At 36.4% G+C, this 20,847-nt stretch overlaps 1 protein-coding gene across 1 annotated transcript; it reads right to left on the minus strand.

The window, feature by feature from the left end:
• Positions 1–91: 91 nt before the first annotated feature.
• On the minus strand, positions 92–19,278 carry GTF2A1 (general transcription factor IIA subunit 1). The gene is made up of 8 exons (XM_039705449.1): positions 19,156–19,278; positions 17,335–17,539; positions 14,986–15,050; positions 12,787–12,862; positions 10,873–11,006; positions 9,630–9,950; positions 7,725–7,814; positions 92–4,606 (listed from the first exon to the last, which is right to left on the minus strand). Exons 1-8 carry the CDS (start codon positions 19,168–19,170, stop codon positions 4,499–4,501), a joined length of 1,014 nt encoding a protein of 337 aa, XP_039561383.1. The 5' UTR covers positions 19,171–19,278; the 3' UTR covers positions 92–4,498.
• Between the last annotated feature and the right edge of the window lie 1,569 nt (positions 19,279–20,847).

Consider the following 20,847-nt stretch of genomic DNA (forward strand, 5'->3'; position numbering starts at 1 on the left):
TCAATTCAGAATCTTCAACATTATTATGGATTAGTAATAAGCCTCATATATGAAACAAATGCACATGCAAGATAGTAAATGAAGTGGCAAACATTTTTAAATAACATCTTTAATTAAAGTTTTTGCAAAGGCAAAATATTAAACTTAAAATAGGTCTTAGTACATCAAAATACTAAGTTCTCTAATCGTATTCCAAGCATGGCCTTTGAAACATAATATCCTGTATATCACAGAGGAGCAACCTTGATCTGCAATTGTACAGAATGAATTTTACAAACATAATAAATATATTTACCCCCTTACACATAACAGTATATGTACAACAGCAGTTGACAATAGTAGCTCAGAACAGCAAAAAAGGATAGTCCCCCACTCCATAATCTATTGGTACCCTATGCACTCTGGAACATGTCTCATTGGATGACTGTACATATAGCTAACCCAAGGTAGTTTTTCCTGTTTCAAAAAGCTCCTTTTGTTCCACAACATCTAATCCACCAAATAGTAATTAAAAAACACACTGCGTGAACTGCCTGAAAAAAGTAGACGACATGGAAACCAATGTACTGGTTTTTACACATTTCCCAACCAATCACAGCAATGGGAAAACGAGACTTTAAATGCCAGACACCAATACAGAACAATATGCAAGTTTCTTCATCTTGTATAGTCACTCATCTCGAAGTCTGAGAAGTACTCTAATATCAGATGGGGGTGCATTGGTGGTGTGGATGGCACACAGTAAACCCCACGGTGCTGTGTAAGGCAGCCCAGTATCAATCCAGTGTGCGTTGCCCTAAAACCACTGTTCATTTCCTGGACATCTTATTGCATTCTATTAGGAAGCTTTTGCTTTGGGGGAAGTTCTGGGGGACTTTAGTTTTTTTAAAGGAGCTTTTACAAATTGAAGAGATTAAATCAATATGAACTTTAGTTAACAAGGTCTCTTAACTCCTTCACTGAAATTGAGAAATTTTACTCTGGTAGTGTTATCTGGTAACATAATTACTACTAACTGTCAAAAGGTGAAATTATTTTCACAGACTCAATGAAGTTTACTTTAACACTCCTAATTGTGCAGCAAAAAGTTAAGAAAATATTTATTTAAAAAAAAATCAGTTACATGACACAACATGTTTTTTGCTCTCTTCTAGAAAATGTGCTTCAGAGTCACATATCAATTCTGGAAATAAACTCGGACCACAACTGTCACTTTAAATAGTGTTGAGAAAACTGAATGATGTTTAAATGCAAGTTGTGAGTACAATGCAGGAACAAGAAGTATGAAATCTCAAAGAAATCTTGTTGCTAACCAGCAACTGAGGGGGAATAAAAACATATTTTATTTAAATAGTCCAATAAAGTTCCTTATGTGACTAAATTCTCTATTATCTCTGTAAAGAAAACATTTGTTTTCCACTTAGATGGTTTTAAATGATTGCACGCACTGAAACCTAACAGAATTAGCGCAAAAAAGTTGCTTTTCTGATTGAAGCACTGCAGGAAATTTACTCTCTCAAGAATCATTGTCATACTGGCAAAACAGGTATTCTGCAAACTGAAAAGGCACAAGACTCAATTTTGCCCAGTTGCTCTACAAGTTTCCATCAGCCATCATGGTTATAATTCTGAAGTTATCTTCCCCACTTTTTTCCATCATAAAAAAGGTGCTCCATTATCTGTGCAAATTTTAACATAAGCCCTCTTGAAACCATTAATTGTTTCCATAATACTGAACTATTTAAATTGGAAAAAAAAGCGCTATTTCTAAGGGGGAAACAAATCACTTATGAACATGGGAATCCTTTGCCCTCTGAAAGGAATGGTTTCTTTTGAACCAAATGAAATGGTCTGTTCAGTTATATAGTTAAAACCATGATTAAAAATTCAAGTATAATAATAAAATTAAGCAAACTACATTCTTACAGCAAGCTGCTACAATAAAATGAAATTAAAACATGCTTTTTGACTTAAAAAAAGGAACACTTGATGTAGCAATAAGAGCACAGTTTGGTATGTGCATGGTTTGACTGGCTTTCCCAAAACTTCACAGATATTTGTATTTGAAGACAAAACCTATCTGAAAAGCATACCATACAATTAGCTTGCAAGAGGCTATGCAAGTTCAGAAAGCTTCTAACATCCTTCAGAACAGACTAAGCTTATTTACCTTTAAAGTCCAGCTACCCTTTAAAATAGAGAGGCTATGTAGCTTCTAGTATATGTATGTGGGTCAGAAATATCACTAAGTTGTATGAAAATAAAGTGTTGTATAAGTAAACTGGGTTCCAATAGTATAAAAAGGAATCTATAGCTAAAGGGATGGTTTTTTCCTTCTATTGGTTTGGTTGTGCAGCATTATGGGAATTTTTCTGAAATCCACTACTTAAGACTTATTGGTAACAAATATGGAAAAGGTGAGGGAAGGAATTAGTTGGTATATTATTGATTTCCTTGAAGTTGTACATAGAAGTATCAACAGTGGTAAAAAAATAAATATCTGCGTTGTTCAGAAGAAAGCAAACACCAATCAGTTTGAGATACCTTGAAAGCCCCCAGGTAAAAATGCAGTCTAAATGATGATTCCATTACTGAAGAATCGATTAAAAGAATAATCAATTAACTTTTCATAAAGCTTATGAATGTAGATGGCTTTCTAACAACCATATGGCTCTACACATAGCCTACAGGCAGTTTCAATCACTATCAATGAGAGAGCAGGTGTACAAAGTCACAGCAATAAAACCTTCTTTACAATTTGTTGTGATTTTTCTACATACTACTGAGACTGCAAATGCACTTGGAGGCAAATGAATCAGAGAATGAAAATTAAAGCAGTTGTTACATACTGCTGAAATACACTTGTGACATTGTTAAATAATGTTTAAGATGTCTCATTCTCAAGCAAAAAGTAAAGTCAGAAATCATGCCTGCTTCTCATGGTCTTACCTAATTCAGTAAAAATTATCTTTGTTGTGTCCTTTTTTCATCATCTTTTCAAGCACCCAACAAAATGCAAATTTTTTTTGAAATGGTGAGCCACATGAACATTCCTTCCTCAACAGTTTCTGAAGTATAATGCCCATTCCCTCTCCTCGTTCAGAAGCAACTGTATTTCCAAAAGCAGGGTTTGCAAGCATGGCCCTATGCAGGAAGAAAAGTTCTTCAACTTCTGAGGGGAGAAAGGGAAGGAGGGGGGAATAACTTTGTTGCTTTTCACAAATTGAACACAAAAAGACCCCAAACAAACACACAATAAAAAAGGCAAGTGAAAAAGTGACTACACAAGGTTTAGTGCATCTGACTGCTTGATTTGCTGTAACCAAGACAGTCTAAAGATACTCTAACAAAATTTGTGTTCTTAAAAGCTGTGCAGCTCTCTTCATGAAATTATAAGCCATCTGGAAACTTTAGAGAGATTAGCTGCTGCAGGTGATTTCTGGCTATTCTTTTTAGTAAAGCAAATCTTTGATTAAGAGTTGCACCCAGGATGTTAGAATTTTTATGTGATTTTCTGTATTAAAAATTTAGTCTTTCGTGTGGTCTGTTGAATTATTTGTGGGTATCTGGACTACAAACACAGTAAGCAGGTAAAGGAATGCATCTGTTATGGCATTACCTAGATGTTGGATTCAAAAGGTCTCCAAACCCTTTAAAAAAAATGTTTTTGGTAAAAAATCAAGGGAAACTAACTTGTTTCAATTCAGTGATGCTGAATTGCCACAAAAGAGCAAGAATATAATTAACAAGTTAAGTAATCTGATTTTTGTGGGGGATGAGGTGCTTCAAATTTGAAAAATGCAGCCCTAGATAAAACCTATCACATGAAATTAAAATAATTTTGAAACATAAATCATGATACCATTTTGTAACTGCTAGGAACAACAACCTGTTTATGGGGAATGGCATTGAAAACAACAAATAGATATAATAATTAATGAGCATATCAGAATTAAAAATATTTTTCTTATACAAGTTATTTAAAATTTAACACCTTAATTCTTACCCTTCTGTACAAAGCTTGCACGCGGTTTAAGTAAGATTCTGACCATCCTCACTACCAAAAGGAAGTGTTCAAAGCAAAGATTTGTACACACAATAAGCATTTTCAGATTAATAATCTATCAAAGGGAATAGTTCCTTCAATCAGTGGAAGAAGTATTTTAAAACCTTAAATCAAGGGCAGGGGGGACAAAGCCTTACATGCTAAATACCAGCTGTAGGTACCTGTATGTAGAATTGATAATTAAGGTATTCCTAACACACAAAACCAGCTCCCAGACAATGCTATAGCTGCTACAGTCCATGGCTTGCTCATCTGAAGTAGTGTCTTTGTTGCCACATTTTACCTTTGTTCCAATACTTTTGTTTATTTCTGATGTGCAGATACACATTTCAATTGGAGTATATATCCAAGTCTCAACATTTCCTGCTTGTGTTTTGTTGTTTTGCTATTTTTCCTTTTACAGGGAGTTCTTTTGTTTTGTCTTTTAAAACTTCACCATTCTGCGTCCCCAATGGCTTTGGAAAATACATAATCTCTTCCATTAAGATTCATGATGCCATCTTTGAGATGAAATTTCCATTTGTTTTTACTTCTGTGAATCTAAAAACAGGGCAAAAACATTAACCTGTTACTCGCATCAGGAATGGACAATAATGCATAAGTAAATTATAAGGGCAAGAAAAATAAAAATAACTATTAGACATACATTACTAAATTATTAAAAATACTGAGTGCCACATCCAGTCTTTCCTTAAACTCCTCCAGGGGCAACGACTCCACCACTTCTCTGGGCAACCCATTCTAATGTTTAAACAACCCCTTCTGTGAAGACATTCCTCCTGATGTCCAGCCTGTATGTTTAATTTAAAACTAAAGAAAATTGAACAAAATTCAGCCTAAAGGTAGAGGAGTAAACTTTGGCAAAATTAAAAAGAAAACAACAAACCAACAAAATCCCCCACCACATACTGTAAGCAAAGAGCAGACAAATACTTGCCATCTATCAAAAAGTGCATCTGAAAGACCAAAGATCACCAGATGACCAGATACTCTACGAAAGCAAAGACTTTTCAGAAAGCTGAAATGCTGTCCAAAAGGAAAGGTTATCATAAACTTTTGCAGATGGAGCAAAGATGTAATTCTAGACCAAAGATGGTCTAAAAGAAGTTCTAGAAGAAGTAAGTCACAAAACCAGGAAACCCTGCTGCAATTTTTCAATTTTTATCAAGCATAGGAAGTCTCACCATCTACTATTAGTGCTGTAGAAACAGTAACATGTCACCAAACAGCTATGACCATATCACTCTACTCATTATTTCTAGTACTGCTTGATCTGTTATCACTTTAAGCTGAAAAAGAGACAGACAGTGGCAAAAGTTACTCAGCAAGTAAATGAGCAAGGAAAGGTCTGGCTTATAATACGCTACCTGCCCTACTGAACGGCATTCCACAAAAAACCCTCATCAGAAGCATTTGAGCTGCCATGAGGTTAGAAGGAAGGTCCTTAGATGAATAACTGAATAAAGATGAGAAAACACAGGTAAGATCAGTTTCTACAGCAAAATGAGTTCATTCCAGCAAAAGTTTGTGCTGGTTGGAGCCCACACAGTTTAAGAGCTTACTAAGAATCTGAAAAATGACAGAACGTACTGATGATACAATAAAACTAGTTACTGAAGCGCTGCAGAACGATGTTACTGCCCTAACTCATTGTGTAAGAAAACAATGGTGGCATTCAAGGCATATGAAGATAGTAACAATGGGGAAAAAAATCAATTTAAATTTACACAAACAATGAAAGTGGTGGGTTTGAACTAACAATTGCATCAGGAATGAGATCCCAAGGTTCTAAGACCTTCTCATGAGAATACCAGCCAAAAACATACACGAATTAATGCAGAACATTGCTAGACCAGCAAATAAATTGAAGTGTTACCTGTGCTCCTCCCTAAACCTTATCTACCCTTACAAGTAAGATACAGAAAAATCAAACAGATCTGCAGAATGAAATAAGAGCAATCAAATATTTGAACAGCGATCAAATATTTGAATCAGGTACAAATAACAAAGCGCAGCTCTGATTTCAAAGACATGACTGAAGAGGGTTTATGAACATTGCAGTATCATAAACAGCACCAAGAAAGCAAAAAATAAAAGATTCTTTAGAACTAGGAAGTATCAGATGAAACTAATGGGTTTACAACTGAGGTGATCCTCCAGACATCACACAACACATTTCTAAAACTCCTTGTTGTAATGCAAAGTTTTCAAAGACTGAAAAATAATCAAATTGATTTATATCAAGTAGAGGAAAAAAATTCTCTGCTGGCCATTTGAGAAGAAGGCACTTTCTCTTCCTCTGTCTCTGAAGAGACAGTTCACAGAAGGATGGCAAAAAGCTCTACATGAGCTCTACAAAAGCTCTACCTGTCTGTTCTTGTCTCATAGTTCCAGAAGCACCCACCATCAGCTGATGCAGGACACTGGGCAGGAAGAAACTGCTCAGATCTAAGCTGATCCTACGTTTTTTAGAGGCAAACTGAATAATGATTTCTTGAAAAGAGATGGAAGTCCTTTCAGAGTATGTGGCACTGGAAGCTAACAACAGACACTACTCCTACCAAGTTCCCATTCTGAACTTTTAAGAGGGTGAGGATTTCAGAGCAGTTCCTGTTGCTCAGTTTCAGCAGCTCCCAATAAGCTTTTCCACCTGCTGATCTGAAGTCTTTCACTATTCCTCACAAATTGCCTCAAAACAGTTTTGGATTACAGTCTAGAGAAGACAGATGGCTGGGATGTAGGTCTTAAATTCTGTGTTGAATCTGATGGCAAGTCTAAGCAGAGTCTGGGCATAACTGAAGACTTGCTAACCCAGTCATTCTTTGCAACACAGGAGCTTACAGCTTTTTTTCACTCTTGCTTTAAAAAGGATCTCTATTTGCTGTAGCCCAATTAATCGAGTGCAGGAGAGGAAAAAGGAAAAAAAATCCACATCAAATAATCTATGTACTTCCTCAGCCAAAAGATTCTGATAGCGTCTAGACACATTTAAGATGTTTCCAGCACAGATGAATCCAGGGAAAATCTGATCCCCTGTAATGCCTAAATTCTTGCAACACAGTTCAGCAGAATTTGAAGCAAAACAAGCACAAGCATTCCACACAGTCATTTGATATAGCACAATACATAGTACACAAAGAACATTCTTCTCTGGTAACCATCCTATCATCCAGAAGAAATACTTCTAGTGATCAAGGAACAATTTTCCACAAGTCTAAATCCTGAGGACTACTTTTCCTGTTTAGAGCCACAATAAATGTACAAACTTAACAACAGTTCACCTCTCCTGGTCCCAGAAGACTGCCCTTTTATTAAAGGGCACAAAAAGACACTACAAAGAAAAATAAAATGCAGACAAATTTTTCTAAGCTCTGCCATTACCAAGTTTAGTACAAAGATGGTACACAAACCTGTTTTAAAAACAACAGGTAATTCTTACATTTCCATTCACATTATAGTCTGTATAGATCTACCTGTACTTAACAGTTACTAAGCTACTACCTTATTTATAATAAATAAATAATTAATAATAAATAAATATATTAATATATTATGTAATGTATAAATAAATTAATAATAATAAATAAATAATAAATTATAATTTGATAGTAAGAACAGAGAAAGTAAAACTCTTGGATTGTTTTCTGTAGAGATTTACCTTATCATACTGGCACACAACAACATTTTCTGTATCAAATAGTTCTTGTCCTTCCTCATCACTCACATCATCTTCACTGTTCAGAGGTTCCTGAAAGTATATGTGAAAGAAACACATGTAAAAAGTTGTAATGGCTGGCAAGATTAGAGCTGTTACTTCAATTATTAGCATGAGGCTACAGTGTTGTCTATGAACTACAGAACTCAAAATGCAGTATTAGACTTTCCAACAGAGTGCTGAGGCTTCCTACCCTCCCTCCTAAGATACCCTTATGAATTTTAGTCTGGAACTTCAATGTCCAGGCCAGATTCTAAGCACTGCAGCTTTTTATCACCACAACTATTCCATTCTTGCTCCTTTACTGTAAATGTTCATGCAAAAGGATGCAGGTTTTCATTTTTGTAAAGCATCTAAGCAGTGGAAAGGTGACATCAAATGTGAATAAGCCACAGAGTTGTTATTTTAAGGGCACATAAGGAGTGATGTGACCATAAAAATAAAAACTCCATGTCTTACTCACATTTGATGTACTAAAATTGAAAACAAACCTCAACATAAACACTCTTATGTGAATAATAAACACTTCAACAGCTAAAACAACCACTAACAAACACAGGACAACAAATATACTTCCAAATATATAAGCTAAATGGAGATGCTAGTGAGAGAAGAAGGTCCTAATTCCATTCAAAGTAATGTTGAATGGAATTAGGAATCAGAGTTGAAAATCTCTAAGGAAGTGATCCAGTCAAAGTATCTGCTGAGGAGAAAAGGAAGCAAAAAATAGATGATTTCTGACATGCTGATAATGAAATTTTGGCATATAAAAAACTCCCTCCAGAACATTAGCATTAAGGTCAAGGAGCACTTCATATTTAAGAATGACTAATACTAAATAAGGCAACTATTAAAACATTCAAACTGACATCAGTGCTCTTCCATATAATGGAAAAGTGATGTGAACCCAACCTGTAATTTGTAACAGAAAAACAGTGTTAAGACACCACTGTAAATGTACTACAGAAAATCTGATTATTTACAAGTTTTACCTGCATATCTTGCATGGGTGATACACACTGTGAATTACTGTTCATACTAGCATTTTAAATGGGAACTAAAATAATTGCAAAGGCTGTAGAGAAGTTTGGAAGTCATCTGGGAGTTCAAAATGCATCTTAGGGACAGATTTAGGGAGTACCAAGCTTTCTGTCTGAGACTAAGTATCAGTACTTGTAACTTCATAGTATTTCCCCACCCTCTAACAATTTTATGCAATTTCTTATTCTTGTAAAGCTTTTTGGTGCAACACACCAAGACTCAGTAAGAACCACTGGTTGAAGTTCAAAACCAAGCCAACTCAATGATAAAATTAAGCACATACTATTAAGAATAGTATGCTTGTTCCTGTCTCCTTATTTTATTAAATCAAGAAATTATGTGTTTCTAGAAGATGCTTTATAATCAAATTTGAGTTCTCAAGCTTGCTCCTGTGTAACAAAAAGCATTGGAATAGCCAATGAGATAGAGATGATGACATCTGTTGGTCTCATCACTGAACCAAACGCTGCTCTCCTTTTTGTCTATCTTAGCACCCTGCTTCTGTATACACTTGGTCCCAAGTGGAGTTGACTATTTCTGTTTGCTCTTGACTTGATGACTGACCTCTCCACAACAAAGATACTCCTACTGAAGTGTTTAAGTGGTGCTGGTCACAGCTGATTTTTGCTGTGTCCCCCACACCCTCCCCAGCTGCACTGCTTTGCTATTACACACCATTTCCACAACTTCAATAAGGGTAAAAGTTATATTCTCAAAATTACTGAAGTAATTGTATTATTTGATATAGACGTTTTCTTTAAAATACCAACAAAAACATTGAAACACATGACCATAACATGAGTTTACCTCTTCAACTTGGCCATCTTCACCCCCATCTTTTTCTTTCTCTTCCTCTTCATCGTCATCATACTCTTCTTCCTCATCATCCTCTTCTTCAGACGATGTGTCCCCTGTTCCATCAACTTGGAGAACAAGTGGTGCTTGTGGTTGTGCCTGTTGCTGCTGTGGCTGCTGTTGACCAGCTGCAGGAATCTGTGCTTGAGCTGGTGTAGGGGCAGCCACTGTTGTAGGTATAACTTGAGTTTTATTTCCTGTAAACAGGATCTGCTGAGGCTGAATAATCACTCCTGTCTGCTGGGAAAGCCCTCCAGGGAGAGGAGCCAAAACCTGATGGAACATCACTGTAAGTACTGTGGCTGCTAACGTGACAGAATACCACATCGCAGACTCAAAGGAAACAATTAAAGCACATGAATCTGACCTGAACTAATTACAGAAGAGTTACAAATATTCCACCCATATTAAGTACATAATTTCAATTTTAATCCCATACTTTCTTGCACTACTTGTTAAATTTTCTGCATTTTGCATTGCTCAATTTAAGAAAAAAATTTAAAAGTCTATCCATTCTAAAACATGAGCACTACCATCACACCTGAGCTCCAAACACAGCACTGGAACGTCTTAATTCAAGTAAAAGATTATTTTTAAAAAACTTCTTTATAAAAAAAATTAAACTCTTCACAAATTGTTAGTCATTCTTAACCTGTACAACTGTGACATGATGACAATGTGACTTTGTTAAATTCAATGCTAACACAGTCTGGACACACAGCTGACCTTGTGGATCAACAACAATCTTTTAAAACATTGTATTCCCTACTAAAATACCACATTGTAATCACTACTAAAATAACCAAGGAGTGTCAGTTTTAGGTATTTCGTTCTGTGTGTTAGGTGACTTAGAATCATTTCAACTAATTTGAAAAGTACGTAGACTAGGATTATGCACATAATATAATTCATGAGGAGATGCATAAAAGAAATTTTAAACTGCAGCCAATCAATATCTGACAAGAATAAAAGTGACATTGAAAACATTTCAAGATTGTTCATTATAAAGAAAAAAACCCCACAAAAATAACAAAAAAATCCCGCCACACTTGACACAACTTTCTCTTTTGTTAAATTATACTGTTTCTGAGTTTGTGTTCTAGTTCAACTTGTTCACAAAAATGCAAGCACCTTTAGTAATTACGATAATGTCTTTTTCTTCCAAGTGTACCAATTAAAAAAAAATCTCCTTTACCTGCTGAATAACAGGTGCTTGTACTCCACCAGGCTGCATTTGGGGTATAACCTGCTGCTGTAGAACCACTGGCTGCTGTGGTTGAATAATATACTGAGCTCCATTTGCAGTTCTAACTACCTGGAGGATCTGGCCTGTAGTAAAATAAGCATCAAATTAATCAAATGTACAAGTCCACTTTTAAAATTATGTTAGTTTAGAAGTTTGTTTCCTGGAAGAATACAGTGTCAATTAAAAGAGAGGAATACTAAAATGATTCACTTTCATCAGTGAAAAGACAGTATGCAATTGCAGCTGTGCCAGAAACAAAGAATAGGGTTGTTTACCATCTAAATATGATCATGAGGTATGCAATCCAAAAATAAATTTACTTTTGCAGGCCACAGACTAATCTTTTAACACAGCACAATATTTCAAGTAATAGCTCCCATTTATGAGCACATCTGTTTTAAAAGATAGATTTCACAGCCAGAAAGACAAATTATTATAAATCAAAACAGAAGTACAGATATTCACAACATAAAAATTCTATCCACTGCAAACATCATATTTCCAGGATCCTATGAAATTATGATCTTTCCTCAGAATTTTTCCCTTCTGATTGCCACATTGCAAGAAACTCCTCTGTCCATAACTTTCTTTACAATATTATCTGCAATGTTTTCTGGGAAAAAAAATCCTTAGACTTATTGTGCACGTCTCCTTTCTGTTCCCACAATGCCTGTACTTGATTTCCCTTTTATCATTTTATACCCTTCATCACTTAACAAAATACATCCAAGATGCAAACACACACTTTCAAATAGCCTGAAATGCTGAAAAGAGTTAACATACACTCCAACATTAGTTTTCACATTTCTTATTAGAAAGGTGGAATAAGAAGAGAGAAGAAATTAAATTAAATAATCCTGAACTTTATACATTTCCCTCAGATGGATCTCCTGGTTCTCACTTAACAGCAAAACGCAAAACCCTATTTACTGAAACAGTTAAATGTACCTGAAAGAAGGGACTTCCCCAGCCCTAGTTCCAGAAATTACTATAAATGTTCAAAACTGAATTATTACTACAAAAGTAACAAATGTAGGCTGAAGCTTATTCTGTGCCATAACAAACACAGATGCGCTTCCTTAAAACTGAAGATTTTTATTTTTATAACAGCTGCACATTTAAATTTTACTTCAACTACATACCATTAAACATTATAGTGTTTAAAACAGGAGGGTTAAGTCCCAGGTGATCCTGATCATAGGTGAATTACTCCAGCAAAACCAGCAACTAAATCTAGAAAATGAGATTTCCTAGGCCTTGCTTTACTTCCTGTGCAGTATAGAGCTATAATTGGCTTCTAAAATCAACATAATTTGAAAGTACATGAAATATCAGATATGCTGCTCATCAAAGTAACATTTAATTGTATTTTAAATGCCCGGCATAACAGTATTTAGAAACTATAAATATGAAATAAAGCTAGCACTGCTAGCCAAGTTAGAAATTCCACTTTGCATGCTTAGCAGGTATGAAAAACCTTAGATGTTACTCTTCTGAAGTCACAGAAGTAATGATCCTACTTCATAGTAGCTCACAGTACCTGAGCTTGGATCATGCATCATACAGCTCAGAAATACACAAAGGGGGAAGACAGCAACACCAATCCCTGTGCATCTAGAACTTCTCTAAGTGGGGAAAGCCTAGACAGGTTCTAACCTACAACACCATTGGGGCAGAACCACAAGATTCCTAAGAAAGTCAGTGAGCAAAAAGCGTAGGAATCAAGTAAAGAGACTGCACTACCTTGTTAGGGTAGATTCCCATATCCTGCTTTTTAGCAGTAAATAACAAGAAGTAAGGCCCAGAATGCTTCCCTCTTAAACCCCCTTAATACTATAGCTTCCTCTCAATATTAAGAGTTACCTGAATTTGTAAGTATCTGCTGAACTGGAGTAACACCAGCGGGGAGAGCCAATGTAGCTGCAGTAGCTGCAGCACTCTGAAATACAGGAAAAGCGTTTTAACCACAAACGTAATATTGACAGTGTTTCATCTCACAACACACTGCCTGAACATACCTAACATTTAATTGCTGTTTACAGTGTTTGCACACAAGTTCCTGCAGCTATTAAGATGCAGACATTTCAACTGTACATTATATTACATATAAAACATTATTTTATTTTTCTTCTCTAATAGTAAGAAGACTGAAGCAAGATCAGTAAATATCACACCCTAATGCAACTGCATGTGGTTTCTTGGTTTATCTGCTGAGCTTGCTCTGCCTTCTCTGCTGATCTACTAAAACAGCACAACACTGCATTGCTCATGTGGCAACTTCAGTTACTCTTTTTCAAAGCAGCTAAGGCCATGGGCCTAAAAATCTGAAGGAACATAAGGTACTGAGTGAATCAATGATTATGTTCTCCTGCCTTGTTTTCACAAGGCACAGTGATCAGGTTTGCACTCTTCTTCATTCTGTAAGTGATTTGCATGTCAAGTCCCACATCACACAGCTCCTTTGAGTGAACCTACACATAACTGTGTACTGACTATTCACAGAACGACTGATTTTTTTCTCTCAAGACAGCTGGTGCAAAGAAAAAGTGGAACTATCAATGAGTAATGATTTGAACCTACAAGGAAACAGAATTTTAACACAAAAATCTGTATTAAGTCCTTAACTTGCAGAGGATGATGGACTTCTCTAGAGACCCCTCCATTTCAAGGCTCCAACTTCAGCTGCCATGGAAAAGCCTACCTTCCTCTACTATAAGGGAACCATGGCCAATTGTTCTTTGTCACTGAAAGGATTTAAACCTCATTATTGGGTAGAGTGCATATTTCCTGTTTAGAAGAAACAGGATCTCCCCATACTGTCTAGTCAATGTAATAGCTACAGCTCCCACGATTAGTAATCACCACACAAAACTAAAAGTCGCTTTATGCATCTTCACATCCCAGCCAAACACAGATGAATGAACTCTCATTACTCTCTGCCTTCCAAAATACTCCAAGTCTGTCACATCCACTCTTTCATATCAACTCAAATGTTTCTAATAAACATTATTTCCAAATTGATTGTAACTCTTAGCTGAACAGTAGTTCTCTGTGGTATACAAAGCATCAACATTTTGACATCAGTAGAGTTTAAAAAGCTTGGCATGCTCACTTTTTTTTTATACCCTGAGATAAATGTGTTTTTATCCTTCTCAGTTAACTGCTGGATTTCTAAAGTTACAAATCCCATTGAAATGGTTGTCAAACATAAGAAAATGGTGAATGTTTATGTGCTCTTAGCTTGTGGGTAAATCATTCTATTCAAGTAACAAAGTTCAGGCTCTTTTCTGTAGCAAGATCAGCAGGTAATGGAAAAGTAAGAGAAGGCTGTTCCAGCTTCAAAACCTTTTGCATCATGAAACTTTGCTTCATGGGCTTTTACCATAGAAGTGGTAAGAACGTAATAAATTCTGGTCGTAATACACGTAATTAAACTTATATTAGGGGTTGTCTTCAAAGCTTTGCAAACAACTTATTTCTCTTTAAATTAAGCCAGGGCCTTCAAAGCAAGATAAGATAAGCAATATTAACCTCTAGAGATACAGACTATCTGTACAGCAAGAAAACTGTACATGACCAGAGTCAATTCTATATGCTGTTACATAATTGGTGAATGGAATTAATGTGACCAGCAAAGATCTACGTGAATTGCTAAATCCTCTCTCATTTAACATAAACCTAAATTTCAGTACTTAATGCTTTTTTCTGCATCTAGCAAATACATTATGCTTGCATCAGTTACTGGTGGTGTATCGACATATGAGCATATCATCATGAGGATTCATACCAGCAGTATTCCAATTTATGATTTAAAAAAAGTTTTGGTTAAATATATTTAAACAGAGGATCAAAGTAAGTCCTAGATTTGTTCAAAGAAGTTGTATATCATTGTTCCTAGACTGTAAGTGCAGCAGCAAAACTCAGAAAGGTGGCAGACAGGTTTACGAGGGTGTCCTAAATTGCTTTTAAGCATCTGATGACTAGCAAGAGATTTGTATTTACTGTTTAATCAAAACAATTTACATAATGATAGTGTAAGCCTGTATAAACTTCTTCTCTTACCATGCCTGATGCATTCATATGTGGTATAAGCTTGGAATCTGGCACAATAACCTGCTGCTGAGGTGCTAGAAATGAAAAAAACAGCATTAAAGAAAAATACACAATCTGCCCAAATACACTCAAGCCAGAGCAACTTAGAAAGATTATCCCCTAAATGTCAGCTGAGCTTCATCACAAAAACAAATACTATGCAGTCTCTGGTCTTAGCAAGTTTTACTTTCAAGACAATATTCAACAGTAGCTCTGAAGGATGATATGATTACTTTGCCTTTACAGATCTTATTTCAAGGGCTTTAGTTACCTATTCTGTATCTAGGTAAAGCAAGACTGAAAATTTATTTCTGAAATTAAAGGCATTAGTCAGATGTTGATAAAATTTATGATGCCCATTATCATAGTTCTTCAAAATCAAAAAGTTAACTCTTAAAACAGTCTTAAGCAAGAATTATTCCAAGATGCCTGAGCTATGCACAGTCAGCATAGCTTTAAGCTCATGATCTTCACTGTCTTTCTAATGCAGCAGAAGCAGATGAAATGTGATAAACCACCTCTCCCACACAACAAAGCAGTTTTGGTGCGCTAAAGGAAAGGCTAGCTAAACTATAACAACAACCTGTTGATCATCTGGAAGTGCATATGGCCAAGTCTATGGAACAAGCAGGTTGCCACTGCTATTATCAGTGACAATAAACTTCAAAGTGACAGAGCAATTTGAATTAATTTATGATTAACAACTATTGTCCATCCAATCCTTGAAACAAATGACACTTAAGAATATCAGGAGTAAGAGTTTCTGGGAAAAATTCTGAGGTAGGAAACCTCAAAACCTGTACAGAGATCTGAGGGCATCTCTAATTTTCAGGGAAATGAAGGAGGGCAAAAGATTAAGTAAATCTCAGGAACCTGTGGCAGGACCACAGAAAGGACAGCAGGAATCACCATGTCAATCATCCTGATCCCTCCCTGGGACTGCACCAGGTCATGTGAAAAGCTACTATACCATTTACACCACAGAACAGGGAAGTCAAGTAATTCAGAAAACTACATCTCTGTGATGGAAATGCTTTGATATCCTAATTTCCTTTAGTCTCCGTGCTATCATTTAGTTGTAAGCCGCAACACTGGGCAGCAATAAATCAGCCTGAAGGGGATGTTGCCCACCGCGGGAGACAGGGAAGACTCCATGTTCCAGCGCAGGGAACGCGGGCCAGCGGAGCCGCGGCTGCTCCGCCACGGGGCCGCCAGAGGGCGCGGTGGCGCCCGCCCCGCGCAGGCCCCGAGCCCCTGCAGCCACCGAGCTTACTGAGGGGCTTTCGTCTAAAATTAATTTATCCCAACGCACAAAGCCATTTATGTCTAGCCAAAATAAAAAGTACTCTAGGAAAAAAACAAGGAACCAACACCCATCTTTCCCTCCCTGTCAAAAAAGTGCCCCAAACCAACCACAAAAAACCCAACCAAAACGACATCATGGAAAAACTGATCACATTAGTTCTATATTGTGTTGAATATGTGGTGGTTGGGTTTTTGCTGGTTTTGGGGGGAGACTGAGGGATATCAACTCATATCTCTCTTTCATGCCTATGGCAATATAGATTTTCTGATCCATGAAATCTGACAAGACTGAAGTCTGTGATTACCACAGATAACTATTTTATGTCACAAATTTAATACACTGAAAACTCAATCAAGCCTTTCACAGGTGGCAGATATGTTTACTCAGCATATATGCAGTAAAATCCAGTCGTATTTATCTCAGTTTTCAACTGAAATTATAACTGCTGAAAAAAATTTTCATTACATTATTACTGAATACACTAGACAGTTATTACAAGAAACAATACTGCTAACACCTAGCTAAATATACCTTGTACATCCACATCTACATAATGTGCAATCTTTTATGACCAAAAAAAACCTACATATATTCAGACGATTATACAAGTATTTTTCGTGTCCTAGCATTGAATTATGCTAACCAATAATGGTTTTTTGAAATAATTTGCTCCTAATGACATTACCACCTCCTGACTGATCTGTCAACTGTTTATACTGGCTTGAACTTAGATCTGCCAATGGAATTTTGAAAGTCGTGCATTCTGAAAGCATGTTATGTTACAAAAGCCCAAGAGAAGAATCCAGCTTTCTCAAAATCTTCTAAAGAACATGACTTAAAACAAATACCAAAACACTTTTCCCCCAGCTATCCTGACCCACTGAATAGAGACAAAGTAGAAAGACAGAAAGTTAGCCACCAGACAAGCATCCACATCCCTAGATTTAGAATATGCTAAGGAACTGGACTAACTTCAGAGTGTTTTGCCAGAGTGTTTAGAGATTAAGTCTGACCTTGCTGAGATGCTGGAATAAGGACCTGTTGTGGCTGAGACTGCTGCTGCACAGTCTGCTGCGGCTGAGGTGTGTGATGATGGTGGTGATGATGCTGCTGTTGCTGCTGCTGCTGTTGCTGTTGTTGCACCTGCAATAAAAGCTGCTGCTCTTCTGAATGGAAGCCATCTACAGCCTTAGACTGCATCAGCTTGTTCTCCCACAGCTAGTTTGGAAAAGGAAACAAAAATATCTGTGTACAACTTTTACTCTACAAGATTTGTAACAATATAATGACAGTACTCCAAAACTGAATTTCACTGTTTATTTTGTGCAAAAAGCCCAAAAAGCCTTCAGGCAGATACACACAAAAGATAACTCCACAGAGTTAAGAAAAGGAATTAAATATCCCTTGTCAGTCCAAGATTAAACTTTAACATTCTTTCTTTTTTCAAAGTGTGGAAGATTCATAACAACCCTAATGAAGCACGAGTTGAGATAAACTGGTAACTTTAAGTAAGACTTCAACTTTTCAATTTCCCTATACGCCTTCTTTCTTACCTCTTATCACAAAAATAATTCTTTATTACAGCTTTCCTCAAGCCATTTCTTCTTGGAACTCCTCAAAAGTTGCTTAAAGACTACTGTCTCCTACAACAAAAGCTACCAGTATACCTAAGATAATGCCTCTCTACAATAATTTATACATTTTCTACCACAATATCAAATTCAGCTTCTCCAGCCCTACAGTTCTTTATGTCAGCTGACATGTCTCAAAGGACAGACACGGATGCAAAAAAGCAGCTCTTGTAAAAAGAGCAACACGAGTATTCTGCAATACATCAGAGTCTAGAAGACTACAGGCACTCAGGACTCATGATTTCAAAATCTGCTTAGAGCTCCTCTTCAATACTTCATTTTTCTTCTTGTCTCTTTCCCCATTAATGTTTTCTGACACCATTTGCATAACACATCTGTGACACCAATACCACAGCACTTTTTTAATAGCTCTCACTGTATTTCCTCCAAGACAGGTCATCGTCTCATGGAAAAAGTCTTCACCTGTTTCTGTCTAGTCAAATTCAAAATTTGTTTCCCATTCCATCCATTTTTTAATACTTCAAAAATATTGTGAATGTGGGATACCATGCTCACTGACAAAGATTATATAAAAAGTCATCTACTTTCCCAGTTTCCTTTCTTTTTGCTGTTTTGTTTTGCCATTTTTTCCCTTCCCCTATGAAGGGCTTTTTTTACTCCTGAAGAATTTGAAGAAAGCTATAGGAAACCCACTAGAGCAGGTTAACATCCTGCCTTTGTTATGGACCTTTGATTCAAACCCACTCCATGTAAAACAATTTTGAATCAGAACTTCAGGCAAGCATGAGGCACATAGTGTGATTTATTACGTACCAACTCCACAAATGACAATACTTTTGAAACTATAAACCATACCTGCAAAAATCTGACAATGTATCTAACAATGCAACTCTTCTTCAGAAAGACAAAAACGTCAAGCAGGGCAGGCATTTTATTTTCCTGCAGAGAAACACTAAGAACTATGTGTCTCTAAAATAAATATATTTTCCCCTTTTTTAAAGATGCAGTGTTTTGGGAATCAAAGTAACACTGCATTCAGATAACTGATATCAGATAAGGGAAAATAACAGAGTGAGCAGATCTCCCTATACAACAGTACAATTCAAATGATATGGGGATACAGATATGCAGATTACAGTGTTTAATTAACTAAAAATTAGTACCTCTACTGTGAACAACAGTAGCCAGATTTGGAAACTAATTATATCAGTCTATTAAAGAAAACTCTTGAGTTCAACTTACTGTTTTGAGTTCCATAAGAACTTGTTCATCCACTCCTTCATCCAGAAAAACTTCTCTGACATCATTAATGACATCTTCAATTACAGACCTGTACAATTTAGGCTTTAAAAAAAAACAAACAGTAACTAGTCAGCACTGTTTTGAAAAAAATCTGTCACTTTAATATTAAAATAAGATTTCCCTCCCAAAAAACTACATTTCAGAATACACCACATGTTTCCAAGTGAGTGAAATATCCAGGAAGGTATAAACCAGGAAGAGCAGCTCAAACAAGGTGAAATGGGAAGGAACTGCTAATGATATTCTGTGACATAATGACAGCACAAGAGTTACCAAGCCATGAATAGTATAATTTAAAACAGAGACAAGGAGATTGTTTTCCATTCAGTTGATTTGTTTTCTGTTTGGAAATGTAGATCCTAAACACACAAAAATGCTGAGATGTGTGCAAAATGCACACACACAATTAAAGAACATTCAAAGTTTGAAAGTATATTAAAGACAGGAAAAGAAACTTGTTAGCACTTGCACCAAGTATGGCTCTGAATGATCTTGAGCTGAAAAACACTGAAGGCTCAAAACACTGGAAGGATTCATGTGAACATCCTATTCTTGCTTAACCACTTGTTTTCAGAAATTCCTTAAGGCACGATACTAGGTTAGACAGACTTCTGTTTTCAATCACTACTTATGCTTTACATTTTTAATTTTTCATGGGGAGATACTAAAAATATATTATCACACTGCTTTCACACCTAAACTACCAAAAAAAGTAAACTGCCAGTTCGCTTTAGGTTGCCAAAAGAGGTTCTGGAGCCTCCATTCCTGCAGATACTCAAAAGCCATCTGGACATCATCCTGGGCTCTACTTGGCCCTGCTTGTGCAAGGGGATTGCAAGAAGACCTCTAGAGGTCCCTTCCAACCTCAACCATTTTGTGAATTTTAAAACGAAGGTACAATTTAAAATAGAGAATTTAAACATTTAACATTATCAATTAAAGCACAACATTTAATTGATAAAACCACACAAGAAGTGTACTACGCACATTCTGTACCTTTTAAATAGTACAGCTCAGACCTTTCTCTGTATGTATGAACCTCAACGGGATTTTGGCTAGCTTAAATATCTGTGCTATCTAACTGCAAGGCAGCACTACAAGCTGTAAATTATGGTTGATCATCTTGCAGCCTGTGAACCACATATACTCCACTGCCCAAGGTTGTTATGTGGACTGCGAGTACACCAGTTTTAAACTATGAGAAAGTAGCCACAACTTTCTCTGAACTGCCATTCTCCTCAGCCCCACTGCCTAACTCCCTAAGCAACAAATCCTGACTGATGCCACACACATCAGATATGTTTTATATATGGAAAAGAATCATCCTGCACTGGTGCAGTGGGCTTGGTACTCCAAGAAGGCTGTGCTGCCAACACACACACAGGAAATCTGCACCAAACATAAGCACATAGTCCAGAGGGGCAAGAACTACACAAATTTACTTAATGCACTGAGGCATTTATTTTATACACAGACATTTTCTTAATGTATTCCAGAAGTGTTGAATTTGTTACAGACACGCTAAAAATTGTATTTCACATGTTATGGAATTGTTGTGCCTAAATTATGGAATAATGTAGGTAGACTAGTAGCCCATGATTTACTAATCCAGGGAAAATCTGAGTGGTCAAC

This window comes from Passer montanus, unplaced genomic scaffold (genome assembly GCF_014805655.1).
Source record: "Passer montanus isolate IOZ18808 unplaced genomic scaffold, ASM1480565v1 scaffold18, whole genome shotgun sequence".
In the NCBI taxonomy this organism is placed as follows: domain Eukaryota; kingdom Metazoa; phylum Chordata; class Aves; order Passeriformes; family Passeridae; genus Passer; species Passer montanus.